This window comes from Sebastes fasciatus, chromosome 20 (genome assembly GCF_043250625.1).
Source record: "Sebastes fasciatus isolate fSebFas1 chromosome 20, fSebFas1.pri, whole genome shotgun sequence".
NCBI classification, from domain to species: Eukaryota; Metazoa; Chordata; class Actinopteri; order Perciformes; family Sebastidae; genus Sebastes; species Sebastes fasciatus.
In genome coordinates this window covers 3,036,555-3,063,698 of record NC_133814.1, presented here as the reverse complement: position 1 = coordinate 3,063,698, position 27,144 = coordinate 3,036,555, and the positions used below count along the sequence as shown (strand labels likewise).

At 42.6% G+C, this 27,144-nt stretch overlaps 4 protein-coding genes across 9 annotated transcripts in view; 2 read left to right on the top strand and 2 right to left on the bottom strand.

Moving 5' to 3' along the window:
- The window catches only part of ogfod3 (2-oxoglutarate and iron dependent oxygenase domain containing 3), a 32,008-nt gene extending 25,785 nt beyond the window's left edge, over positions 1-6,223 (bottom strand). For both annotated transcript variants that reach the window (XR_012591813.1, XM_074619155.1), the window contains exons 1-4: positions 5,951-6,223; positions 4,117-4,343; positions 1,910-1,985; positions 1,732-1,774 (exon numbers count right to left, since the gene is read on the bottom strand). Coding sequence is in view for 1 of the 2 variants with exons in the window: in XM_074619155.1 (XP_074475256.1) it covers positions 1,732-1,774; positions 1,910-1,985; positions 4,117-4,343; positions 5,951-6,015 (411 nt within the window). In the remaining variant the exon portion in view is untranslated. The remainder of the gene's footprint in view (positions 1-1,731; positions 1,775-1,909; positions 1,986-4,116; positions 4,344-5,950) is intronic.
- Positions 6,224-6,250: 27 nt separating this feature from the next.
- On the top strand, positions 6,251-11,215 carry hexd (hexosaminidase d). 3 transcript variants are annotated; one of them, XR_012591812.1, is made up of 13 exons: positions 6,252-6,497; positions 6,569-6,670; positions 6,794-6,909; positions 7,142-7,229; positions 7,335-7,499; positions 7,571-7,754; positions 8,386-8,457; positions 8,573-8,771; positions 8,851-9,012; positions 9,107-9,214; positions 9,629-9,718; positions 9,815-10,205; positions 10,537-11,215. XR_012591812.1 is itself a non-coding variant. In XM_074619148.1 (12 exons), the coding sequence occupies exons 3-12, from the start codon at positions 6,963-6,965 to the stop codon at positions 9,984-9,986; spliced, it is 1,257 nt and encodes a 418-aa protein (XP_074475249.1). In that variant the 5' UTR covers positions 6,251-6,497; positions 6,569-6,670; positions 6,794-6,962; the 3' UTR covers positions 9,987-11,215. The 3 variants fall into 3 exon arrangements, 2 of the variants coding, with proteins under 2 accessions (XP_074475249.1, XP_074475248.1); XM_074619148.1 differs by having other exon boundaries at positions 6,251-6,497; positions 6,794-6,979; positions 9,815-11,215; XM_074619147.1 differs by having other exon boundaries at positions 9,815-11,215.
- Positions 11,133-17,242, bottom strand: cybc1 (cytochrome b-245 chaperone 1). 2 transcript variants are annotated; one of them, XM_074619160.1, is made up of 6 exons: positions 17,225-17,242; positions 14,648-14,735; positions 14,460-14,501; positions 14,171-14,341; positions 13,938-14,082; positions 11,133-12,193 (listed from the first exon to the last, which is right to left on the bottom strand). In XM_074619160.1, the coding sequence occupies exons 2-6, from the start codon at positions 14,733-14,735 to the stop codon at positions 12,022-12,024; spliced, it is 618 nt and encodes a 205-aa protein (XP_074475261.1). In that variant the 5' UTR covers positions 17,225-17,242; the 3' UTR covers positions 11,133-12,021. The 2 variants fall into 2 exon arrangements, with proteins under 2 accessions (XP_074475261.1, XP_074475260.1); XM_074619159.1 differs by lacking the exon at positions 17,225-17,242 and adding an exon at positions 15,817-15,973.
- narf (nuclear prelamin A recognition factor) lies at positions 17,171-27,007 on the top strand. 2 transcript variants are annotated; one of them, XM_074619150.1, is made up of 12 exons: positions 17,171-17,311; positions 17,979-18,055; positions 18,171-18,236; positions 18,773-18,901; positions 19,009-19,141; positions 21,881-22,015; positions 23,062-23,180; positions 23,507-23,636; positions 24,195-24,267; positions 24,805-24,942; positions 25,581-25,738; positions 25,860-27,007. In XM_074619150.1, exons 2-12 carry the CDS (start codon positions 17,999-18,001, stop codon positions 26,099-26,101), a joined length of 1,380 nt encoding a protein of 459 aa, XP_074475251.1. In that variant the 5' UTR covers positions 17,171-17,311; positions 17,979-17,998; the 3' UTR covers positions 26,102-27,007. The 2 variants fall into 2 exon arrangements, with proteins under 2 accessions (XP_074475251.1, XP_074475250.1); XM_074619149.1 differs by lacking the exon at positions 17,171-17,311 and having other exon boundaries at positions 17,872-18,055.
- Positions 27,008-27,144: the final 137 nt, after the last annotated feature.

Genomic DNA, 27,144 nt, shown 5'->3' with positions numbered 1-27,144 from the left:
GAGGCAGGGTAAGGCGTCATCAACGCGTCATATCTTTGGGGGTACAACATATGCGCAGTAAAATCTGGTCTGCACCCGCCGATATTGAGCCAATCGCAACGCACGACCGCAGCTTCAGTTACACTGCGCATGTGTTACACCCCATACCCCAAGACCCCATGTCTGCCTGTGACCCAGCCTCCTTTCCATAGGCCTTGAAGAGAACAGGGAAGTTCTGTATTTGAGCAGCATCTGGAACACGCCCCCCTAGCTACCCAGAGGCGGAGACTAGAAGTCCAAGCTGAAACAGCCTGTAGTTCTTCCTGCCTCCAACTACCACTGTCACATCAAATGACAGTGCTGGATGTAGGAAGAGCAACCGATTTTGCAGCTGCAAATTCAGCTTTCCCTGTCAATATAGCACGCCCTGAGAAATGTATTGCTTCGATCAGCTACATTTACCACCAACACTGATTGGACATCCATTTATAAGGTGACCAATTGTCCTTTTAAATTTTACAATTTTACAAATCCCATGAAAAAAACAACAACAATGAAAGTATCCTGCATACTGTGTTATCTGTGTATCAAAGCCTGTTTGTGCCATTGAGCTCCATTGTTGTCCAGAAATTATTACAAACACATCAATGAGCCACACTGTTGCACTGCGTGACATGTTCCTTCATTACAAGGAACACACACTGCAGTTTGTTGTTAATTTGTGAGTTCTTAAATTTATGTTATGCTTTGGAAAACGGTCAAAAATGTATTGCATAAATGGAGTATCGCAGTAAAGCTGAGACTCTTGTGGATCCAACAATTGTATTCATGTGTGATGATGTTAGTCCCCATAGGAGCCATTTCATTGTAATGAGACCTTTTTTTTAAATCTTGACCTCACTGTATGAAATGACCTGTGGTGACCTCTAGGATAATCACAGCCTCATGAAACTTTACAGCCACAAACTAGAGACCTAGAGCATTCAGAGGATGGATGGATCAAACTAGAGACCTAGAGCATTCAGAGGATAGATGGATCAGACTAGAGACCTAGAGCATTCAGAGGATGGATGGATCAAACTAGAGACCTAGAGCATTCAGAGGATGGATGGCTTTCCTAGCTAGATTGACAATAAGGGGGTTTCTGAGCAGAAAAGACATGCTCACCATCTAATTGACGAAAAATGCAAATCTTGCAGAAATCTCAAGATGTCAAAAGTTTTTGATACCAAATCACAGCATGGCTTTTTCTATGATGTTCCTCAAGGTCTTGGTGTCCTAATCTGTTTTTTGGAGGGATTATTGTTTTTTTTGTTTTTTTATCAATTCTTGAGTGGTAAAAAAATGGTTAACTTTAGCACCAAATCTGTGTAACAAATGGTATCAACCCCAAAATTGCTGCAAAAACTTATGAGACATAAGTGAGCATTGGAATGACCACCATATACTTCATTAATCTTCAGGTTCACAGCTTTCAGATGACCTCTACTGCTGACCTGTTATCTCCCCCTAAATAACCCCTGGACCCCCCTAAAAAAGATATAAATGGGTCTATTGAGGGTCTCAGAGGGTTAATGGGTAAAAACATGCAAAAACACCAATATGTGTGATTATAAATGACAGTAAAGACTAGAAATAAACAAGTAGAGAGTAATGGCTTCTGATCAAATAACCACCGTTCAGTCAAGCAATGTATTAATCCCTGCCTTCCTTTGAAAGTACTCCAACTATTTAATTTGGCGCCATACTCACTCCTCCCTCTGACCCAGCGAGCGCCAGCCCTCTCTCAGCCAGCCTGTGTGTCGGAGACAGAAAGCATTCAAAATGACTCAGCTGCACTGCTGAGATAGACAGTGAATGGAGAAACAACTAGGGGAGAAGGGGAGAAGGAAATGAGATGTGATGCACTTTCTATAGGACAAATGTTTACCTCTTGAGTACCTCAGCTTCCTCCCTCGACACCACGCCGTCTGTGACCGCACGGCCACACTTCTGAGGGGTGCATCCTGGGAGAGAGACAAGTAAGACAGGATTTAGTAAATAACAGTGGAGTATCTTGGTGCAGTATCCTCTGGTTTTGGAGGCTTTGGGTCTCATAGCAGAGAGAAACAAAGTGCAACGTAGGGAGTTTATTGGAGTTCTGCTCACTAATGCCACAGAATTAAAGGCTTCCCCCTCCAACCTCCTGACGATTAGAATTCAATGCTTGAATCCTGAGCCTGGATTTTGATTGTCCATGGTCAATCGTGATTAATCGCAAATTAATCGAACATTTTTTATCTGTTCAAAATGTACCTTAAAGGGAGATTTGTCAAGTATTTAAGACTCTTATCAACATGGGAGTGGGCAAATATGCTGCTTTATGCAAATGTATGTATATATTTATTATTGGAAATCAATTAACAACACAAAACAATGACAGATATTGTCCAGAAACCCTCACAGGTACTGCATTTAGCATTAAGAATATGCTCAAATCATAACATGGCAAACTGCAGCCCAACAGGCAACAACAGCTGTCAGTGTGTCAGTGTGCTGACTTGACTATGACTTGCCCCCAAACTGCATGTGATTATCATAAAGTGTGCATGTCTGTGAAGGGGAGACTCGTGGGTACCCATAGAACCCATTTTCATTTACATATCTTGAGGTCAGAGGTCAAGGGACCCCTTTTTAAATGGCCATGACGGTTTTTCCTCGCCAACATTTTTAAGCGTTATTTTGCCTTCTTTCCGACAAGCTAGCATTACATAGATGGATAGATGAATAGATGGATACTTTATTGATCCCGAGGGAAATTCAAGTTTCCAGCATCACAGTTCCATAGTGCAAACATATTAGTAAAAAGGCACAAGTTAGTAGTACAAAGTACAAAGTATAAAACATATACGAGATATAAAAATAACAGGACATGAAGAAAACTGTTAAAACTGAATGTAGTGAGATACAGGTCAATTAAAAATGTGAATGTTGTGCAAAAAGTGATATAGTGCTGGATAATAAAATATAGGAGACATAGAGACCAGGGGATTAAGAAATATCAAATATGGAATATAATGCAGGATAATAACTGAGGTAGAGAGTTTTTTTAAAATAGAGTAAAGTGCAGAATAAAGCTGTATATTGTTTGTAGAATACAGTAAAACCAGTCTGTAAAGGTGCAGGGTAGAGCTGTTTGTGGTGTGCAGAATTAAAAAGAGTAGCTCAGTCTATTAAAGTGCACTGTGTGCATTACCTGGTATGACATGGCACGACATGGTTGGTATCAATGGATTCCTTAGGTATCAGTATCTTCACTCTAGCTTTAATACTGAGCCTTAAAGCTAGAGTGAAACTAAATTAAAGTCCCAACTGAACTTTTTTTCATTCTGTGCTTCTACACTGTCAGATATTGTAAGATAGGCAGCGAAAATCTTTATCCAATAAATGATGAAACTGATGAGGAACATTTATGTAAAAGATGTGTCTGAATGATTAAAAAAAAAAAACATCACTTTAACAGCTTGTTATTAATGAAGCCAGCATTGTGATGTATTCCAAGGCTGAGAAGGGCATCTGAGTTGGGATTGTTTTGTAAAATTTCCAAGGCAAAGAAAAAGCATTCATGCTTAGATTTTATCTTTTGACCTTATTCCAGTTTAGTCATAGTTTTAGCTCAAATTGGGGTACTGGTTAGTATTTGCTCCCACACACCGCTTTCTTGGTTGTAAGCATTATCTAAGTGGGTACACCGATCAAATATGCAGTCCTACAGTACAGACACAGTGACATTTTGCTCTGCTAGACTTGTGCTATGCTACCATCTAGTGGATTATACCATGCTATTTCACACTGTTTCAGGAATCAGAAGAAAATTTTAGTTTAAGACTTTTTCACCGGTTTTGTTTGATGAAGAAAAGAATTGACAGAAATTCAGTATAATAAGATATAAGAGAACAGTGTTTTCCAACTTACAATATTTTGTGACTGACCCACTCTTATACAGTATCATGTCAAACTTGTGAAAGGCAGAGCAGAATCCAACACTGGATGAGCATGGTATTTAACAAGTAGGGCTTGGCTTTATCCCGCCCCAGTGATGTTTACAGTACAGCTGACCACCTGGCAGAGTCCGGTGCAAGGGCTGCAGAGCCTCACCTGGATAGCGTTTGTAGTTCTCGTAGTCCTCAGAGCACTGGACGGTGTAGACTCTGGGCTGGGGGGAGACCAGCTCACCCTGGCGGACTAGCGTTTCTGTGATTTCACTGTCCAGAGAGGCCACGAACAGCCACGTAGCCGCCCCGCAGAGAGACACGACGACCAGCAGCAAGGCAACAAGCCCTCGGGAGCCCCTCCATACAGATCCCTGCCTCAGCGCATTACCTCTGACCAAGACAGAAAAACAGGTATACAGTATATACACACACAGGCATAGACATACAGAATATACACACAGGCATAGACATACAGAATATACACACAGGCATAGACATACAGAATATACACACAGGCATAGACATACAGAATATACACACAGGCATAGACATACAGCATACACACACAGGCATAGACATACAGAATATACACACACAGGCATAGACATACAGTATATACACACACAGGCATAGACATACAGTATATACACACAGGCATAGACATACAGAATATACACACAGGCATAGACATACAGCATACACACACAGGCATAGACATACAGAATATACACACACAGGCATAGACATACAGTATATACACACAGGCATAGACATACAGAATATACACACAGGCATAGACATACGGAATATACACACAGGCATAGACATACAGTGTACACACACAGGCATAGACATACAGTGTACACACACAGGCATAGACATACAGTGTACACACACAGACATAGACATACAGTATATACACACACAGGCATAGACAAAGTATATACACAAAGGCATAGACATACAGTATATACACACACAGGCATAGACATAAAGTATATACACACACAGACATAGACATACAGTATACACACACACACACACACACACACACACACAGGAATAGACATACAGTATATACACACAGGCATAGACATACAGTATATACAATCACACACACACACACACACACACACACACAGGCATAGACATACAGTATACACACACACACACACAGGCATAGACATACAGTATATACAAACACACACACACACACACACACACACACACACACACACACACAGACAGACATACAGTATACACACACACACACACACACACACACACAGACAGACATACAGTATACACACATACACACACAGGCATAGACACACAGTATATACACACAAAGGCTTAGACATACAGTATATACACACACACAGGCTTAGACATACATTATACACACACACACACACACACACATACATACATTATACACACACTGACATAGACATACAGTCTATACACAGGCATAGACATACAGTGTATACACACACACACACGCACACACACAGACAGACATACATTATACACACACAGACATAGACATACAGTATACACACACACACGCACGCACACACACACACACACACACACAGACAGACATACATACATTATACACACACAGACATAGACATACAGTATACACACACACACACACACACACAGACATAGACATACAGTATATACACACACACAGACATACATTATACACACACTGACATAGACATACAGTATACACACACACACACACACACACACACAGACATAGACATACATTATGCACACATAGACATAGACATAGACATACATTATGCACACACAGACATAGACATACAACACACACACACACACACACACACACACACACACACACACAGACATATACATAGACATAGACATAGACATAGACATACATTATGCACACACAGACATAGACATAGACATACAGTATATACACACACAGGCATCCCACTAGCATCGTTTCATTCACTTACCTTTTAATTTTCTTCTCTATCTCTGTATTTGAGCCCTGAGGGTTTCTCATTCGCAGTAGCGCCATTTTGGCTCAACACGTCTTTACGTAGCATTTACTAAATACCCGGTTATTGTGTCCTCGGCTGACCATACCGTACAGTCCACTCGGCTAACAGCTAACAGCTAACAGCCACCACCTGAATCTCTCTCCACTTCCTCGTTGACGCGTATCCGCCACCTCATTGGCTCTCCGCAAGGGAAAGCTGGGTTTTCATTGGACCACGTCCAGGTGGTCCACTACAACGCATAGTTGCAAAAACAGACACTTTCAGCTACAATATAGCTCCATGCTAATCCTGTATCTGATATTCTGTCCTAAACTTCACACACGTGTAACTCTTACAGCATGTAAGCAGCGTGCATTCTTCCATCCATTGCTCTGCCAAAGACTAAACTAATCGATTACCTATACACTGCGTGTTTACATTATTGAAACGACCGGAAGCAGTGGACGTTTCTTGTGCAGAAAAAAAAGTGATCTGCGTCACATCAACATCAACTGTTCTGGTGAGTTCATTCACAAACATTAACACACACACCTGTAACTACTGTTCTTAATATGAAGCTCTATTCTGCAGTCTGCAACAGTCACAATGAAGCATGCACCATGGCCAAAAGGAAAGAAACTGGTCCACCTGGATCTGAAAGGTGCCCCCCCAAGAGTAGAATACCTTCACAAGGTCAGCACACAACAGCATCCTCTGTCATCTGCTGTACACACATACTCTGTATTGATATTTGACATATTTACACCCTCTTATATTGACATTTGCTGTCCACTAATGTGTGTTTCATGTCCTCAGCTGATCGAGCTGTTCTCTCAGCTGGGAGCCGATGGCCTGCTGGTGGAGTATGAGGACATGTTTCCTTATGGGGGGGAGGTGAAGCTGCTGCAGGCCACAGTGCAGCCTGCTTACAGGTGCAGTTTGGGATGTAAACACCGGACACTGCCTATCATTCCATTCCTGGTTTATGGGCTGGGTGGAATTGTATGTACTGTTTTTTATCTGCCTCATCGTGTTGTAAGATCCTGTAATAAAATGATAATCTTTTCTATGTGGAGTAGAGATAAAAGTTAGTGTGCAAGTCCAGCGTGCCATAAATTGCTTTGGTTCAGTAAGTTCATTGAGTTCTGTCTGCTGTGTTTCCAGCCGAGAGGAGGTATTATCTATGCAGGAATTTGCCAAATCTAAAGGCATGGAAGTCATCCCACTTGTGCAGACATTTGGCCACATGGAGGTGAGGCAAACATCCTGCTCTCCTGTCTTTGTAATGGCTACGAAGGCCCAATTTCTCAGATGGTGTTCAGTATCGGTGTTCATCCATGACCCTTCTCTGTTATAGTTTGTGTTGAAGCATCGGCCCCTGTGGAGCCTGAGAGAGGCTGCCCACTGCGTCGGCACCCTGAATCCCCACAAAGAGGAAGGGGTGAGGCTGGTGATGGAGATGCTGAGGCAGGTGGTGGAGCTGCATCCTGGCTTGAATACGCTGCACATCGGAGCAGATGAGGTAAGGATTTTTGTCAACTAGTTACGGTGGAAAGTGTCATCATTTCACGTCCTCATCTGAAATTCCTCAAGGTGTACATGCTCGGCGAGGGGGAGGAGTCCAAACTGTGGTTGGCCTCGCCGGGACGTACGGTGGAGCAGCTCTTCCTGAGCCATGTGACCAAGGTGGCCCAGGCCGTCAAGGAGGCGTGGCCTCACATGACCATCATAATGTGGGATGATATGATGAGAGGCATGAGCCATGACACGCTAAAAGGTGAGGAAGAAATACAATTGGTTCCCTACTAAACCAGGTGAGCTCTGATATATGAAATACATACAAGGAGAGTTACTCCAAAAAAAAAAGAAGCACAGAGGCGTTGTGGCAGTTTGAAGCTTTCAGACTTTAAAGGAGACATATGCTCATTTTCAGGTTCATACATGCATTTTGGGTTTCTACTCAAACATGTTTACATGCTTTAATGTTCAAAGGACACTTTATTTTTCTCATACTGTTTGCCTGCATACACCTGTATTCACCTTCTGTGTGAAACACTCCGTTGGACTCCACTAGACCTCTGAAGGTCTGATGTATTTTTACATCTGTTTATTGGTATTTTAGTTAACAAACAAACAGTAAACACTGCATACAAATTATATTAAAAAACACAGTAGCAAATTTCCAGACACACATAAAGAACAATAGGAGCTGCACAGTAAGTATACAGTATAAAATTAAACTTTTTCTTATTTTGTTGAAGACCTGCTGGGACCCATCTGAAGGATTCCTGGTGGTCTTCAGATCCAATTTTTAAAACCACTGCTGGTTATGGTATCTGTTCTCTCCAGTGTGTCTTGATTAAACCGTTTTCAATATGAATCTTTTCTGTTTTCTATCCATGTGACAGCTAGCGGCCTGGTGGGACTCGTCCAGCCCATGTTGTGGGATTACAACCCTAATCTGGATGTGGACACAACTGGTAAGAACCATATACTGTGGAAATTAGTATCGGGCTCTCTTATACATTGACAAATATTCTGCAACATCACAGAGCTTTGTTAGTAGTGACGTATCTCTCTCTGTGTGTTGTCCAGTGTCTCTGCTGGAGAAGTATTGCAGTGCCGGTATGTCCGACCTGTGGGCAGCCAGCTCCTTTAAAGGCTCCACCACTGTTTACACCTGTGTGCCCGGCACGCAGAGACATGTGGATAATCACGTGCAGTGGCTGACGGTGGCTGCTTCTCTATCTGCTGCTATAAACCTGCAGGGCATCGCCATCACAGGCTGGCAGAGGTAAGCATTCTTCATTTGATCTTACATTTACTATTTAACACAGAGCTTTTTTTTACATGATCCGTTTCCCCACTGTCAGGTACGACCACCTGTCGGTGCTGTGTGAGCTGATGCATGTGGCCCTTCCATCGCTAGCAGCCTGTCTCCAGACACTCAGCCATGGTCAGTTCAGTGCTGAGGCTCAGGGCAAAGTGACTGAGAGACTGGGTATCTGCTCAGTGGAGGTAGAGGCCATGGAGAGGTGAGGCCCGACATTGTTTCATGAACTACACAACACTGTAAATATAGTGTATATCTCTCTAGGTTAACTGGATTTCGTCCCATGTGGCCTTTAGGACTTCTGTGGACGACTCGCTGTTCCCAGGAAGGAGGCTGGCTGAGTTAACTGTGGAGCTCAATTCACTGTTGAACTCAGAAGACATACGATTTTTTGAAAACAACATGTGAGTTGTGGGCAGTGATCACAAGATCTTAACTCCAATGTCTCATCTACCTTAAAAGAATAGTTTGGTGTTCTTGCCGAGACTTAAATGAGAAGATTGAAACCTCTCATGTCTGTGAGAGGGGTATCGATCTTCTCATCTAACTCTCAGCAAATCATGTCAAATCAATTTTATTTGTATAGCCCAAAATCACAAATTTGCCTCAGGGGGCTTTACAATCTGTACAGGATACGACACCCTCTATCCTTTACAGTGCGACTCTCTCATCGGATAAGGGAAAAACTCCCCACCAAAAAAACTCCTCTTAACAGGGAAAGCAAATAAGTGTATTTCCCAAACCTTTGCAGAAATACACAAATGTTTTCTTCTGAATGTAAATAACAGCTGAGTAACTGTATGCCTTTGCTACTGTAGGTATGTCAGAGGATGGTTCAGCTCCTACCACCGACAGAGGAAAATGGTAACCCCTCTCATCGCCATGCAGATTCACAACCAAGCATCAACGTGAGAATAATTAGTTATATTACAGCTACACTCTGCCTCTTCCTGAAATTCTGTTTGGCCTTTAACAGAAACCCCCATCTGATCTGGTCTCCTCAGGTATTTGACTACGTTACAAGAGAAGGCGGAGGGGGTGAGAGAGGAGATGGTACGTCTTTACCCAGACTCAACAGCCCAGGAGTGGATGGAGGAACACGTCAACCCTGTAGTGGCTCCCTTACAGAGGATAACAGAGGAAATCAGAGCCTGTGTGAACGAGATGGTGCCGTGAAATATTTCACCAGCTCAGAATTAAAAATGTTTGTTTGATGAATTCCGATGCTGTTCTCTTAAAGCTAGGGTTGGTAATCTTCTTCAAAAACATTTTTGTTATATTTGTTGAAATTCTCATTACATCCCGACAGCAATCAATAAATCAAATGCTCTGGCAAAAAATACGGTATCTGCGGCTGTCGCAGGACTGTAATAAACCTGTCCGGACAGGCTACCTGTCTTTCTACCTACCTAGCTACCTACCTGTCTACCTCCGTACACTCATTGCCAGAGTCTTCCACAAGCTGCTAGCTTAACAACTGAGTACTAACAATAACCATGTTCGTTTTTTATGTTCGTTGTGATAATTTTGGGGGAGTGGCTTTGGCGGGACGCCTGAAGGTACGGACTGTCTGTGTTTCCGAGTTAGCGACTTTTGGAGCTGCTATTTACTTTCATTGGAAAAGAGTTGACAACACTGGGCTGGGTTTTTCGGTTGGATAATTTTTTTAAATCTAGCTTATGCTTGCTTGTTTCTTAAAGGTAGCGTGTAGGATTTGGCGGCATAGTGGTGTGGTTGCAGATTGCAACCAATTGAATGCCCCTCTGCTCACACCTCCCTTTCCAAGACTGCGGTAACGTGAGTCGCCGAGTGCAAAAAACGTGGTAACAGCGTTCGCCTCGCTCAAAGGCTATTCTTACCATAATAACACTACTTTAGGAGCAACGGAAGAGAACTACGGTCACCTTCCGGCAACGTAAAAACGTGAAAGGGTCTTTCTAGAGCCAGTGTTTGGTTTGTCCGTTCTGGGCTACTGTAGAAACATGGCGGAGCAACATGTCGGACTCAATGAAGAGGACCCGCTCCCTATGTAGATATGAAGGAGTCGTTCTAAGCTAACGAAAACGCAACGGTTCTTAGTTTCAGCTGATGATAAACCAATGAAAACATAGTTATGAATATTATATTCTAATTCTGCTAATAGATCGCCCCCGATGCACAAATATAAACTGATAACCAACCCTAGCTTTCATTTTTTTGCAACCAGCACTTAACAGGAGTGATTTCATGTGTAAATTTGCACTTCCCCAAGAGCAAACTGGTGTATGTAAATTGCACTAACTGTAGCAAAGAAAGGAAATAATATTAAAAGGAGACTTGGGGTTTGTATATAAATCATTTTTATATAATTCTTCCAAATGTATCAAAGTAAACAAAGACAATAAAATCAACCAACAAAAAAAAAAGACCTTCCCATTTTCTTCCAAGCAGAGCAGAACACACCGACATTCACCATTTAACAGCCATGATTCCCTACACTTTTCAAAAGAAACAAAAAATAGTTTGTCCAAAGCATCAAAGTGTTCGCCTGAGATTCAGTCTTTGGTTCACAAAAAGTATAGAACTGTTAAAAATAAAAAGCACAACAACAGGCCGGTAATTTCACAGATAATTAACCCTTGATTGAGAATCACTCATGCTCGATTACAGTTTGCACATGCTGTCATCCGGTCGGTGCGGACTGGGGTTTGAATAAACATGCGAAAGGTGATTATCAACTGGGTGGTCCCGGAAAACTGTGGGATAAGAGCACTTTCCATTAACTCACACACATAAACACTTATTAGAGTTCAGTAGGAAGGCACGGCAAATCTGTAATCTGGAGTGTATTCCCAAATAGTAATTAGATCCAAAAAGCTTCATTTGCAGAGAGCTGCATCTGCAGTACACTTTTTCCATATACTCCCTGGAAGTGTTTTAGAAACCTTTGACTGAACCATGAAACATTTACATGACAAAACATTTCATTTCCATCCTAGTTCACATGAAAATTAAATACAAAATATTTCACTATAGCCTCCCGAGGCTGCCATAACCCCACCTGACATATTAAAAAAAGACAAGGAAGTTTGAGGAGAAACTGATAGAGGCTGCATCCTTTGTGTTTCATGCACATGCTAACAGTGTAACCCTCTGTAATGCCGTAGCGATGCCATAATGACCCTGAATCAATCCACCCAAAGTTGCAGCAAGGTTGTAAGTCTCAGAGAGATCACAGTTTGTCTGCTTCACCATCTGAAGCACTGCTCTGAGAATCTTCCTCCTCCTCCTCCTCCTCCTCCTCCTCCTCTCCATACGCTGCCTCTTCCTCCTGCTGCCTGCGTTGCTTCAGCTCCTCCAGCCCCAGGAAGCGCTTCAGTAATGCAGCCATCGCCTCCACATCACTGACGGGTAGCAGACAGAACAGAAGGAGAACAGGGATGTAATACATTATCTAATGTTTGTTCTACAAAGCATTTTTGTTCTGCTTTTTTCTTCCAAATATTGTTTGGCTTCAATTATAACAATCAGACCATAAGAAGACTTTGAATCCAGGGTATGGATGCTCGATATTGGATTTTTGCAGATAACGATGTGTTGATATTTTCCAACTCAATTTGGCTGATTGCTAATGCTGATGCCTATTTACCGTATGCACATATTTTTTCCACCTAATTGCAAAGAACATCAAGTCTCTCGTGTAGTGGAATCATCATATTATTAGGCCTGCTGTTATTGTGAAGGCCCGCTGGCAGATGCAGACATAAAATAAAAATGCTTTTCAGAATGTAAACCTTCATTAGGCAAAATAAGAAAACTACTTCAACTTGGGTTATATGTAAAACATGTCATTTATTTTTATGTAACATATTCAGATAAAACTGAAAAAATGCATCCTACTTTAACAGGCTGTCCCTGAGACAATCCTGAAAATAGGCACAAGGAAGTGGATGACAGCTCTTCAGATGGGTAAATCAACTTGCGATTTGGCTAATCCTCGCAAGACTGATGATGAGCAATCATTGCAAACCTTTTGGACACTTTAAAAAAAAACTCCACACCCAAGAAATTTGTTTTTGCACATTCGTCAACGGTTCGTGTCACATACGCATCATCTTATCGGCCTGTCACATCGGAGGAAATGCTCGTTTCTGGCCGATATGTCATTTTAAAGCCTTTATCTGCCGATACCGATGACGTGCCGATATCATTGTGCATCCCATTTTTTTTTTTTAAATACAGTATACTTAAAACTGCATTCATTGATTTTTCTTGACCACTTTGGGTATTCAGCGTGATGATGATTAGTAGTGTCATTTTGCCACTTGTTAGCAATGGCCTTTTTAAAGACACGTAAAAGCTTCAAAATTCACAAGTGGGGTATTTACTGACGCATTTTATGTTGCAGAACAAAACATTAAAGTCTCTTAAAGGAACAGTATGCAACATTTTGGGGGATCTATTAGCAGAAATGGAATATAATATTTCCTTAGTGTATAATCACCTGAAACTAAGAATCGCTGTGTTTTTGTTAGCTTAGAATGAGCCCTTCATATCTACAGAGTCCGCCATGTTGCTCCGCCACGTTGCTACAGTAGCCCAGAACGGACAAACCAAACACTGGCTCTAGAGAGAGACGTTCACATTTTTAAGTTACCTGAAGGCCACCATAGTTCTCCGACACGTTTGTTAAACTGCAGTAATGTGAGCTGCAGAGTGCAAAACCGCGGTACCCCCAGCTGCCGTCTGACTTCCATTAAAGTAGTGTTATTATGGTAAGTATGGCCTCCGAGTGAGGCGAATGGAGTTATCACGGTTTTGCACTTGGCCGCTCACGTTAACACAGTCTTGGAAAGGGAGGAGTGAGCGGAGGGGTACTCAGTTGGTTTCAATCTGCAGATGTTGCCAAATCCTACACACTGTACCTTTAAGCTTGTGTTAACCACACACTTTATTTCAGGCTTCTACTCAAAAAAACTTTGAGACGAGGGAACCGGAAGTGCTAAAATGCTAACTAATTTCTGGGTTTTAGGACTCATTCTTGCAGTGCTCCATTGCTGAATCAATTCAGGACTGTGGATGTGATATAACTAAAATCTTACAGATTATAACTTTCATGTGTTGGAGATGTCAGCAGCAGACCCCTACCTGCGTCCCCCCAGCATGGCACTCTGAGTCAGCGGGTAGGAGAAGCCCGCAGCCAGCCGCAGCATCAGCAGGTAGCCCTTCCCCAGATAACGAACCTTCTCCTCCTGGACGCAGATGTCACACAGCTGTGTCAGATCCAACACAACTGAGAGAGAGAAAGGGGGAAAAATAAAGTTAAGATTCTGCACACTCAAACAGCCAGTGGACTCTACTGTACCGTGGTGTTAACTGACCTTTCTCTTGCCCCTTCTTCCACATGGTCAGGACTAAAGCGTACAAGCTGAACGTCCTCAGCTCAATCAGGTCCTTGGTTTTGTCAAACACAGCCTCCTCCCATTCCTCCATGTTCTGCATGGCTACAAACAGACAGCCCGCCACGTAGAAAAGCTTCCACGGGATGCTGTCTGTGTGATCCACACAACACATACAACAAATAAAGTTGTAACAAGCGTGTGTGGAAAGTTACGTAAATCGGAAGTTGAGCAAATTGATTAACAGATTAGGTAAATTCAGTTTGTGTACCTGAGCTGTAGTATGCTGCTGCCAACCCAACAGATGCTATACCTGCAATTCAAATGAGAGGCTTATTATTAGAGACAAAACAGGGAGAGAGCAGATGAGATGTTTTAATTACAGAATTTTAACATATTGAGGGGATGGTGGATGTTTATTTCATATTTGATTGTATGAACATTTGAACACACACTTACCGACAAGAAGAGACCAGGAACGAATGCCTGGAGATCTCTTCAGGTGGAGCAAGGTGGAGCTGTGCTCCTCTACTATCATGTATCCCATCTGAACACAGGCAAGAACAACCATTGTGTACTTCACATATACAAAAAGCCTATTTTACAAGGACATAATACCCCTACCTTAAAGGGCCAGTTCACCCAAATCACAAAAATATACTCCAGGGGCCCTGAAAGCTCCAGGCTTAATGTGTATCAACCAAGGTTATAATGGTTAAGAATTCATTTTTATTTTATTTTAGTTTAGACTTTTCGATTTTATTTTAGTTTGTTTTCAGAGTGTTTGCTAGTTTTAGTTTAGTTTCAGTTTTTAAATAGTTAGTTTTAGTTTGTTTTTGATCGGGCCAGGTATAATGTCTCAGAATTAAATACATGTACATACAAAATACATGGTTGGAGAACTGTAGGAATGGCCATACTGTTTAATGTTTAAAGTTTAATCTTTGCGCTACTTTAGTGTCCGATGTGAAGCAATTGCGGCATAGCGCCATCTGCTGGAAGGTCAAGTCTGTTCAGTTTCTGTGGTTCAATGTCACGAAAGCTGACGGAAATTCAAGCAGTCTCCTTTTTTCAGTAGTGATATATTATAGCTAAAAAACTAAAACTGAAATAAATTTATATTCATTTTATTTTATTTTTTACTCGTGTTTTAACCAGGCAATATAGTTACAGTTTAGTTTTACTTAAATGATATCGATTTAAATTAAGTTTGAGTTTACTAACAATATTTTTCACTGCTTACTTTCTTTTTAGTTTACGATAATAATTATTATTGTTGGTTCTATGGTATTAACATGTTGTGCTATTTCAAAAGGCCTTTTCCACAGCAGACATGTTGAGGCCCTGCTCTGAAGAGGCATTTCAAGACATTGGATCTGGATTTCAAGACATTGGGGTTCATTTTCACACCACTTTCAAAATAGAAGGTTAAAAATGCATCAATTTAATACATAAGATGTATTTGGCTGAGTATCCCCCCTCTAGCAGGTTAATCCAGCCATCTGAAAACCCAACAAGACCAGAGAGATGCTCCTGCTGATGATGGACTGGATATGATGTGAAAAGAATACACTGTCTCACCACAACTTTATAAAGACACCAGAGATGACACATGTTGTATCACTTACCTTAAACTCTTCTTTCTTTCTGTATTTTTTTCGCGTTACAAATTCAGCAAAAGAGCATTTGTAGGAGGAAACACATGTAGTGAATTATGAGGAAGTTCCTATTCATATTGTTGCAACAACTGTTCAGATACTTCCTTCCTGGATCCGGCTGTTCTGATTGGACGGGCTCGCTTTCTCGTCGCCTTCAAAATAAAAGCTTTAAGTGTATCAATTTAAGAGAAAATATGTATTTGGTTGCGTAGTCCGTTTACTACGCCAGCCTTTCGTTTTCCTACAACACCATGGCATTTTCACAACACATTTTATCTCGTTTTGTAGTGAACTGGGCATAACTTTTCCATTATTTTGACCATTTTCGTCTCCTTTTGAGGCATACTTTGAAAAATCTGAAACCATGCATCCGGGAAAGCTCCCCGCGTCTGGGGAAGGAGAAACTCACAGACCGAGTTGGAGTTTTTAACGCTGGACATATCATAATTTGTTGATTTTACTGCCAAAGCAAGGTCAAAAGCAGCTCTTTTTAATGCCCCCACCATCAGGTAGTTTGGCAAAAAAATCAAAGCTTCCGGAGCAGACCACTACTCCGTTTTAGTGATGGAATTCCGGCTCTTTTTAGTGAGCCAGATCATTTGGCTCAGCTCACCAAGAAGAGCCGGCTCTTTCGGCTCCAAAACGGCTCTTCATTTTACCACTTCTGCCTTTTATAATTGAGCCAAATTTAGCGCCGTTTTGACCTATGATTAGTATGTGTGCACATATATCACTTAAATTATTAAATATAATTATACTAAACCTTATAATTTCCAGAATACCATAAATTTGCATGCTGCTTTGTTTCTGACTGTCACTCATCTTGTCTGCTATTCGCGCATCGCACTCTCTCTCTTTCTCTCCTCCTCTTCCTCCTGCTATGTACCTGTAGACCATCACCTGCTTGATGGTATGATCCTTGTCTGTCGTCACCTGATTCGTCTCACGGACGTCATTAAAACAACATTCAGTCACAGTCAGTGCAAGGAGTGCCCGTGGCGCGGAGAAGATCGTCCCGTCCTATCCTTCTGCCTTGAATTAATTAAAGAAAAAAGAAAAAAAAACGGCTCTCGGACGTGAGCCGGCTCTTATCGTTCACTTAAAAGAGCCGGCTCTTTGAACAGGTTCGTTCGTGACCGACACAACACTACTCCGTTTGCGCATGCGTACTCCACTCACCGGGTTCACAACATGACTGGCTTGAACACTAGCAGCTCCTCCGCCTCTGAGAGCATTAGTAGGTGAACCGGTGTTATGAAATAACCGCCCAGGTTCAAGCGAGCAGTGGCGGTCACAACACCTCCCCCCCCCCCACACACACACAGAACAGACGACTAGACTTTAAACTAGAAATGTGCTGAGTCACTGCTGAGCTCACCTGGATCAGTGCTGCTGGTCTGCTGCTCCTCTGAATGTCCTCTGCATGTCTTCCATGTCTTTGTCTCTGACAAAGCAGTGAAATCCGGTGAGTTACCTTAAATGTCGACCTTGTAATGTTAGCACATGTTAGCACAATGTTAGCCTACTGTCATACTGTTAAACCAACACACAGTTGAACAAACACAGAGACTAAATTACCTGTCAGAAGAAGAAGAAAGGCCTGTGTGTGACGCAATAACGTAAAGTTAAAGCTCAAATACAATTCGACGTACGTTGCGTTCACGTGCGTAAGAAATTATCTTTTTTTTAGCCAGTCGGGGCTGAAAATATCGCTAGTTATGATAAAATATTCACCCAAAAGTCTACATTTTTCGTATTTTACATTATGGGACTGTGACATATTGTATTCATAATATATGAGGGTTTTCACAGGATGATAGCTCCTCTGTGTGATAATGATAATGATCTTTATGGCTGTTTTAGTTGGCACTGTGTATGTAATTAACGTGAGGCATTTAATGACAGGACACACTAGTCTGTGTTCTTTGCCAGTTTCCCACCACTCTAAAGCTGTTGTTGTGTTTCTGATAAGAGGGCAGCCTGTGATAGGACACTCAGAGGAGGGTGGAGTTGACAAAACCTGACACAGCAGCAGCAGGCTGCAGGCACACAGTCATCATGCCAGTGCTGTTGTAGGGGAGATGATCAACACTGGGGAAGCTAATGGTGAATGGTAAAATCTCAATTTTCAGATTTACAACCGCCAAGGAAAATGTCAGAGGTCAACATACCAAAGCGCAAGGAGAAGTGTGAGAACTGCACCAAACAGGTGAATTTTTTGGTTTTCTATATGTCAGTCGACTCTTTTATGTATGCTGAATTTGGAAAATGTTTTTCTTGCTGTCCAATCATGAGTTTAATGTTTATTGATCTTCCACACACAGTGCAACAAGAAACAGAGTGATGATGGTATCAACTCCCACCAGGAGACAGAGGAAGTCAATGGAGAGGTAACTTCTGTTTACGCACTGATTTAATTTGTTGTATCGTCTGTTTATTAAAGAGGCACTCCGACTATTTCATACATTAAAATCAGTTTACTCATCACGAGGAGTGCTACTCAGACTGTGGAAACAGTTGTAAAATGTTTTCTGGAGCTTTCTAAAGTCTGAAAATAACCCTGAGTAGTTTTAACACTTTTAACACTTAACACCGATCTGACTTTTTCAGTCCCGATACCGATAACTGGGCTTTGGGTGTTGGCCGATACCGAGTACCGATCCGATACCAGTGTTTAATTAAAAAGCTGTATGCCTCACCATGTGGAAGTGACTGGGATCATTCTATTATGTGTGAAACAACATCAGGCTTGAGACAACATCTTGACCTCTGTTGCTTTGACCATTCTTTTTTTAAATCTATGTCTTGTGAGTAGTGGACTTTTTTATGGAAGTCTAATTAACTAAATTGCAGGAGTACCCCTTTATAATATCAAATGTGTCTCTTTTCAAACCCACCTAACACACTCCTCTTTTCTCCCCTGAAGGTACATGACGGATCCCAGTTGCTGCTGAGCGCCTGCCTGTCCTGTGATGGCTGTCTATCAGAGGAGGAGAGCCTGAAGATCTCTCAGCAGAGTCTGGAGGAAGTGGAGCGGGTTCTGGCGCTCAATAAGGTAAAACAATGCGTAACCAAACAAAAACCTGAGAAAGTCAGTGAGGTGTCTTGTTGAACTTTGAGCAATACCTGACATAGTTCCCATTGTCTCTCTTTCCCTGTCAGAAGTGTGACGTGTCGAAACACAAGGTCCTGGTAGCGTCGGTGTGTCCGCAGTCTCTGCCTTTCTTTGCCGTCAAGTTTGGTGTGGACGTCAACGAGGCTGCACACAAACTCTGTGGCTTCCTCAAGAGTTTAGGTGAGCAAGTGGATTCATGTATCACTAATTTAACTCTCACAATACAAATACAATCTTAACCCAGTATTCAAGTTCTCTTTTATGTTATTGGAGGTCTTGTGATATGTTTTCCCTGTGAAGTGACAGCATTTCAGTGTAGCGTCGGTTTCTTCAGAAATTGATTCTTCCAGTTTTAATATTTCGACCCTGTTCAGACCTGGTGTTAACGTGAGTCCTTAGTGATCGGATCACAAGTGGACAGCTCTAAGTACAGGTGTGAACACACTCAAAACGCATTGAGGACGCGTTGAGATCCGATCACTCAGACCCCATTCAGAGCTGGTCTGGACCACATATGACCACATTCTTTTAGCAGTGTGTAGTGAATGTGTCCTGGGCCACATTAAGGACCGCCTACTCAGCTGACGTCCCTCTGGGATCTGCGGGTCTCTGCGCTCCTCAGGTGAGCAGACAGGCAGACGCGAGCGCTTGTCTGCCTCGAGGCCTCTGTGCTCTACTGTATCCTGTCGGTAAAACTGTATTATAGTACAATAGATCTTATTTATAGTTTACATATTGACAGACTATCATATTGTCAGATGTGTCAGTGTTGTTGTTCTGGTGCTTTGAACAGAGCTGACACCCGCCCGCACTCTCTCTCTCTCATCCCCCGCATGTGCAGACGCATTCTAACACCAGGTGTGAACAGACGTACTTAAAGCTGTCCACTTGTGATCGGATCACTCAGGACGCATGATAATGCCATGGCTGTACAGGGCCTTTGACTCCAAGGAACTTTAGATGCTGCCTCTCCATGTATGTGGAGGGGCAGGGGGACTTTCTCCTTTTGTTGTCTTGAAGTCAATAATCATCTCCTGTGTCTTAGAGGTGTTAAGGACCGGCTTGTTGTCCTTACACCACTCAGCCAGGTGTTCCACTTCTGAAATCAGCCCAACTCCTGTGGTGTCATCTGCGAATTTAATTATGGAGTTTTAGCTGTGGATGGGGGGTGCAGCCCTGTTGGGTTCCTGTGTTTAGGATGAGGGGGTGGAAGAGGGGGGATGACCGGTGAGCACAGCGGAGAACAAAGGCCCAGGTTGTCCAGTTTGTGGGGAGGGGGTTACAGTGTTAAATGTGGAGCTAAAGTCCCTAAATGGCATCCTCACATAACTGTTTGGTTCTTCTAAGTGTGTCAGAGCGGTGTGGAGAGCTGTTGCGATGGCGTCCTCTGTGGAGTGGTTTACCCAGGAAGCAAACTGGTGCTGATCCAGATCGGTTGGGATGATGGTTCTGATGTGTGAAAGCACAAGTTTCTCAAAGCGTTTGGTGGTAATGGGTGTTAGTGCCGCTGGGCGATGGTCATTCAGACACTTCACAGAGGACTTTTCTGGGCACGGGGAGGATGGTGGAGGATCTAAGGCGTGTTGGAACAGCAACTTTTTGTAATGAAAGGTTGAATATTTGCTTTCAGTACCGGGCCGGGCACTCTGTCTGGGCCTGCCGCCTTGCTTGCGTTAACCAGTGAACCAGTGTCGACTCTCCAGCAGGTGGGTTGATGGGTCGAGCAGCGACAGACCTCTCAGAACTGGTTCAGGACATCAGGCTCTGGGCGTCATCACTGGGCAGCAGATTGGTGGTTTTGTAGTCAGTCAGTGCCTTGATACGGTTCCACATGCTGCAGGGGTTGTTGTTGTTAAATTGATCCTCAATACGCTGTTTGTTATGTAGACAGATATTTTTTAATAAATAATACATCTACACAGCCTTTAGAAAGGTGCTGAATAAAAGTATGGATTTTCTTGAAAATAATCATTATGATTGTGAATTAATCATTTAAAAAATGTTGGCAGGTCCAAAATGAATGTTTTGTTTATCTCTGTGGAAGATTTCTGACGTTCTGTTCCCACTTCTAACAAGGCTTGTGAGCCAATAGTAAAACGTGGTTGGTATCACATGGTATCTCTGGGTTGGAATTGACGGGAATTGCCTGGCAACGACTTGTTGTGAAGTAAATGCAATGGAACAGGGGAGGGAGAATGTGACGTCTAGTGTCTGAATGTTATAAGATAAGATAAGATAAGATAAGATAAGATGGACCTTTATTAATCCCCGGAGGGAAATTCAGGTGTCAAAGCAGCAACATCAGCAAACAGAGTGAATCACAGGAGAGGTAAAGGTATACAAAAATTCTAAAGACAATAATAGAGATATAAAAGATACAGAGTGAATGGGTGAACATAGTGTGTACAGTCCGTCAATAAATAAATAAATGTAGTATGTACAATAAATAAATAAATAAATAAATGTAATATGTACATATGTGCAGTCAGCAATAAAGTGGTATATAGGATGTATAGTGTAAAGTGCGCCAGATAGTGCATGTTTAAATTTCTTAAAAGTCCTAATAGTTGTCATAAGGGGGTCAGCCTTGGTTGTGGAGCCTGATGGCTACCAGCATGAAGGACTGACCCAGGCGCTTTGTGTTGTGCCGAGGAGGGATGAGTCTGTGGCTGAAGGTGCTCCTCATCTTGACTAGCTCATCATGGAGGGGGTGGAAGGGGTTTTCCAGGATAGCGTCCAGCTTCCTCCGAATTATCAATATTGGCACGTTTTAAATGGTCATAAATTTAGCTTCCTGAAACCATTTCTTCATGACTGGTGTGTAGAAACGTCCACCCTCTCGTCAGTATCCATCAGCCACTCCTGTCTCTTCCTGTGTCTCTGTCTCTGTCCTCATCCCTCTGGTGTTTTTCCCTGCAGGAGTGCAGTATGTGTTTGACACTACTCTGGCGGCGGGCTTCAGCATCTTGGAGAGTCAGAAGGAGTTTATTCAGAGGTTTCGCAGGAGGCACCACGACTCCCACGCCCTGCCCATGTTCACCTCTTCCTGCCCAGGTGAAACTCCTTTCCTCCAGTCCACACCCCTTCTCTCTCTCTTTTTGACTTTTTTTATTCCCCACCTGCCAGACTCATTTTCTAGCCAACTGAACAAACCTAATATTTGCCTCAATTTTCATCTTTTTGCCTATTTCTTCTGCTGCTCCTCAGGCTGTGAATTTGCATGCCGTGTGCTGAATATAGGGAGACGGAACTTGTTTTTAGAAGTACAGATAGCGGCAGTGTGCTGGTGGGGAAAGATAGACAGCTCCTCTTTCACCACTCCCTTCATCAGAGATAGGAACGGCAAGAGTTCAAGTCATAGTTTGGGTGTATTGCAGTGGGGCACTTATCCATAGTCAGTGTAGTACCTAGAGTAGATGATGGTCGGCACAATTGCTTTGCTCCGGTGTCGGTACTCCTGTCTCTTTCTCCAAACTGGGTGCGTGCCGACCAACATCTACTGTAGGTAATACACTGACTATGGATAAGTACCTCATAAAAACCCCACTTCAAAACACCTGAAGTATCTCTTTAAAGACTTTGCCTCTCCTCTCAGGAAAAAAATACATAGACTTCATTCATTCGGTTTGTAGGTTTGACACTGGTCATGAAGTGTTCGACTCCAGACAAGGCAATTGCTGAGGAAGTGGGATCATTAGAAACGTTTATGAAAATGAATTCATTTGACAGAAATCTGCCATTATTGTCAATTAATCTGTTGATTATTTTTGGACTAATTGATTAATTGTTTTTTCTTTACGATATCTTAAAACTGCCCGTCACATTTTCCCAGAGCCAAAGCCGTCTTAAGATGTCTTGTTTTGTCCCGACTAACAATCCAGCAGCCATGGATGTATTACATATCTGATTATATAAAACAGAGACAGGCAGTAAATCTTTACAATTGAGGAGCTGTCAGCTGACAATTTGGGGGTATTTTGATTGGTTTTTGCTTAATAAGTGATTTAAATTTTTGGCTATTCATTTTCTATAGCTTGACTGACTAATCAATTATTTGATTGTTTCAGCTAAATCATTGTTTATTGATGGGTGATTTTCAGGGTGGATCCGTTATTCAGAGCGTGTCCTGGGCAGTCTGGTCACCCCTCACATCTGCACAGCCAGGTCTCCTCAGCAGATCATGGGCTGTCTGGTCAAAGACTACTTCTCCAAGCAGCAGGTGAGCATGCGTTCAGTTTATCAGCGGTAACCGTTACACATTATTGGCAACACTTTGTTTGCTGTTTATACAGTGGCAGCATCAGTAAAAGGAAGCTGGAGGTAACGGATCAAAAAAGGTGGGGCAAATAGCCTCCAATACAATGGCATGACTGTATAACTTTAATGGTAATCTGGTGTAACGGAGGTTCTGTTATTCAGATCTTAAGTCAGAAGTAAACTAAGGCACTCTGTCTTTAGAAAATGTTGTGTAAAATGCTTCATACACCAAAAAGAATCTACCTTTTATATCATGTTGTTTTTCCTTCCCGCCCCGTGTCCAAGCAGAAGCTGAGTCCAGAGAAAGTCTACCACGTGTTGGTGGCTCCGTGCTTTGATAAGAAGCTGGAGGCAGTCAGAGAGGAGTTCTACAACAGCCTGCTGGAGACCAGAGACGTGGACTGTGTCCTCACCTCAGGTTCAGTCCTCCTCTTTATCTTACACAACCGCTGCCTGGGGACAAATCAATTTCCAAATGTTTATGAAGAGTTTGTTTTGACCCCTAAATTCTGTTAAATACAGCTTTTATTATCTAAAGTTTGGAGTGTCTGACCCCAGTAGGAAGATAATGATTACATTCAATCCTAATCAAGTCTTAGCATCAAATGCAGTCTTATACTAGCAGACATCATAGAGCCTTCACTTTTACTTTTCCTCACAGCAAACTGCTGCTAAACAAAGAAATCAGCTTCTGTTTCTCAGCCATACAACTAGAGAACAGAATTGTTGTGGCTGTTTGTTACCTCACATTTGGCCCAGAGATGAAAATCTTGTGGGTTCCAAACTACCTTTTTTTATTGCATTTTATTTGCTAGTTCAGCAGTAGAGATCGACTGTAAACATGCATAATTCTATTTGTACGTATGTTACACTATATGACAAATATTTTTGGTTTCCGATACTGTTGCTTCCATCTCAGTCATATTAGTTGATCATAACAGCAACATCCTTTTAACAGTGATGTTTGATGTTTCAGGGGAGATCCATTACCTGATGGAGCAGAGGAAGGTTGCAGTGGAGGAGCTGGACTCAGTTCCACTGGACCATGTGTGAGTAGTCGGACTAGTTGTCATCCTATCAGTTATCTTTGGAGAGAAAAGAATAAACATATTGGAGCTACCCTGATGCAGTCAGCAAGTCTGGATAAGTATCAGAGAAACAATATTCTAAGTAGTGTAGTTATTAATTATATTAATATCACCCTCACTCAGTATAATTTTTATTGACCACGTTTGTTGAAACATTTGATAGATTTGACTTTGGCCTTCAGTAGCTCTTTTATACTTTCACAGGCCAGTTGTTACTGTATACAGGCACTGTGCTATTATCCAAATAGTGCAGTTAGACTTATGTTTGACTATAAAAAGATAATATATACATGCTATTGTTTCAAAATTGCTATTGCAAGTAATTTGTTAGTTTAAGTATCAAACACAAGTCTGCGTAAACTATAATACTTTGCTACTGCACATGATGTTGTCCATCCACCCTACATGTTGTTTAAAATAGCATCCAACTCACATTTGCATCTCTTCACTGAGTGGTTATGGAAGCTGTTGTCAGAGTGAGCTGTGATGTGACTGCAGGCTGGGAGAGGCTGGAGACGTGGCGCTAGTGAGGCACGAGGGCCGAGGTTCTGAAGGCTTCCTGGAACACGTCTTCAAACACGCTGCCAAAGAGCTCTTCGGTCTGGACGTCCACGAGATCACGTACAAGAACCTCAGGTGAGACACACTGTGACCCTGGGACTTATTCTGCTGGAAAATACTGATGTACTGTACACTCATCAATAGTACACTGTTTTTAAGCGCTGTTTTGGCCACAGGAACTTTCCCCTGGAACTAGGAATCTTTTGCTTCCCGACCACAGAGACCAGTTTCTAAATTAAGTTCCGGGTTTTTTTTTACCCCCCGAAAAGGGCCCTGGTCGGGGGATAGTACTTTCGGAAAGTACAGGAACTTTCGGGGTTGGGGTTTTCAGGAATGACCGTTGTTCATTGGTGAAACACACACTGCACCGCTGCTTCAACTCGTACCGCTTCCTTCATAAAACAAGGAAGTACTCTAGTATCGATTTATGACCATTTTAGGACGAGGGGAGAACATTTCTCTTAGTTTGTTAACATCAAAAGTAAAGTTCGGCTCTGCTGTCGGCTTGGCAACCCATTTGAAAAAAGAGCGAGAGAGATGGTGTGAGCGAGCCCAGCGGTCGAGCGGTAGAAGAGATTTTAGTTCCTTGAAAAGTAGTCCCGGGACTAAAATGACCTGGAACTTCTCGGTGGAAACCCAGCTTTTAGAGAAATGTCAGTTGTTTGTCTTTGTCTGAAAAGCCTCCTCTAATGTGTACCATGTTGGTTTTATAGAAACCGGGACTTCCAGGAAGTGACTCTGGAGCGGGACGGGGAAACTCTGCTGCAGTTCGCTGCCGTCTACGGCTTCAGGAACATCCAGACGCTGGTTCATCGGATGAGAAAGGGACGTGTGCCTTACCAGCTGGTGGAGGTGCTGTCCTGCCCGGGAGGTAACACAACAAACTACCAACATGATATTTAAAAAATATTGCTTATAAACGTTACTTTGAAATCCTCCCTTTCATCTGGGATCTGCTGGTGTAAGCCCTTCTTGTGTCTCCCATGTGGCAGGGTGTCTGAGCGGCCGCGGTCAGGTAGAGAGCGACGCGGGAGGCCGGGTGGATAAAGTCCTGGTCCAGCAGATGGAGGAGGCCTACAGCAGCCTGCCGGTCCGTCTCCCGGAGGTCAACCCCACCCTGCACACCCTCTATCAAGACTGGCTGCAGGGCCAGGACTCCCCGCAGGCCGGCACACTCCTGCACACCCAGTACAGGAGTCAGGTCCACACGCAGCCCCCACACATGCAGTGGTGAGGAGAGCCAGGGCTGTTTTTTTACTTTTAAGACCCGATGGAAGCTGAATGGGGGCTTCCTCTGGTTGATTCTGATTCTGCTTGGACCATCTCATCATTCATGCTGGCACCAAGAAGGACAAGCCAAGAGACCACGCTGCACTGCACCAGCAAGTGGTATCTGGACAGGTGCAGTTCTTCCATTAGGCCACAGCGGGGCGGTGATGGCTGTATTTAAAATCGGTGGATCTCCTTGTGCCGAAGCTGAGCCTGAGGACACATAAGGGTCCGGAGTCCAGAAAAACATTTGATGCAGACTGAAGCAGTGATGTCAATAAGCTGTGGGTAATGTCTGATACTGGTACAGGGTCAGGGAGTCGCCTGATCTGCCAGCTGTCCTGAGAAATGAAGAAGTCTATAGCAAGTGCAACTACTTGTATTAATTTACAGAGCAATAAGCCACTGAGGAAACATATAAGAAGCTTTTCACACAACTGGAACTCCTGAACTGAACCTGTGGATGCTCAATGTTCATTTTGAGGAGTCCAAATTTAAACTGTCCAAACACGAAGGTGTCTCCGCTGTTCCTCGCTGAAAGACGACAATGTGTTCTCAAACACATTACATGATTACTATGCAACAGTGTGATCGTCTTATCTCAACAGTCAGTGGAAGCAATGCTGCTCTGTGTTTCCTTTTAATAACAACAACCTGACAGTGAGTGTTTGCATACCAGCCCAGTGTTTAAGGGTTTATCCAGCCCAGTGAAGAATTATTTTTTAATGGTACGAGATGATTTCATTTGTATTATCACTTTATTCCTGTTCCACAAGTGTTTTTTTTAAGTTATGTGTTGTTATTTTTCTTTGTTTTACAAGATCAAACATTCATGTCACATGTTAAGTACTAAAATATTCTGACGAACAAAGTGTTGTCTCATCTCTGTTGATGATGTCATTGTTGCCTCCTGTAGAGTTCAAACCTTTTCAGGTTTTTTACATTTGTGCTGCTGTTAATTCACAAAACCACCCCATTTGACTGTCACCTCATTAAATGTGCATTATC

Excerpts from the sequence above, each read along its gene's own strand:
- hexd (XM_074619147.1), top strand. The coding sequence starts at position 6,584 with ATGAAGCATGCACCATGGCCAAAAGGAAAGAAACTGGTCCACCTGGAT. Across the intron at positions 7,755-8,385 it reads GAGCCATGACACGCTAAAAG|CTAGCGGCCTGGTGGGACTC; the intron begins GTGAGGAAGAAA and ends TCCATGTGACAG. Across the intron at positions 8,772-8,850 it reads GCCATCACAGGCTGGCAGAG|GTACGACCACCTGTCGGTGC; the intron begins GTAAGCATTCTT and ends CCCCACTGTCAG.
- cybc1 (XM_074619160.1), bottom strand. The coding sequence starts at position 14,735 with ATGGGATACATGATAGTAGAGGAGCACAGCTCCACCTTGCTCCACCTG. Across the intron at positions 14,342-14,459 it reads AGCAGCATACTACAGCTCAG|ACAGCATCCCGTGGAAGCTT; the intron begins GTACACAAACTG and ends TGGATCACACAG. Across the intron at positions 14,083-14,170 it reads GAAGAAGGGGCAAGAGAAAG|TTGTGTTGGATCTGACACAG; the intron begins GTCAGTTAACAC and ends TCTCTCTCTCAG.
- narf (XM_074619149.1), top strand. The coding sequence starts at position 17,957 with ATGGTAAAATCTCAATTTTCAGATTTACAACCGCCAAGGAAAATGTCA. Across the intron at positions 24,943-25,580 it reads ATCACGTACAAGAACCTCAG|AAACCGGGACTTCCAGGAAG; the intron begins GTGAGACACACT and ends TTGGTTTTATAG. Across the intron at positions 25,739-25,859 it reads GGTGCTGTCCTGCCCGGGAG|GGTGTCTGAGCGGCCGCGGT; the intron begins GTAACACAACAA and ends CCCATGTGGCAG.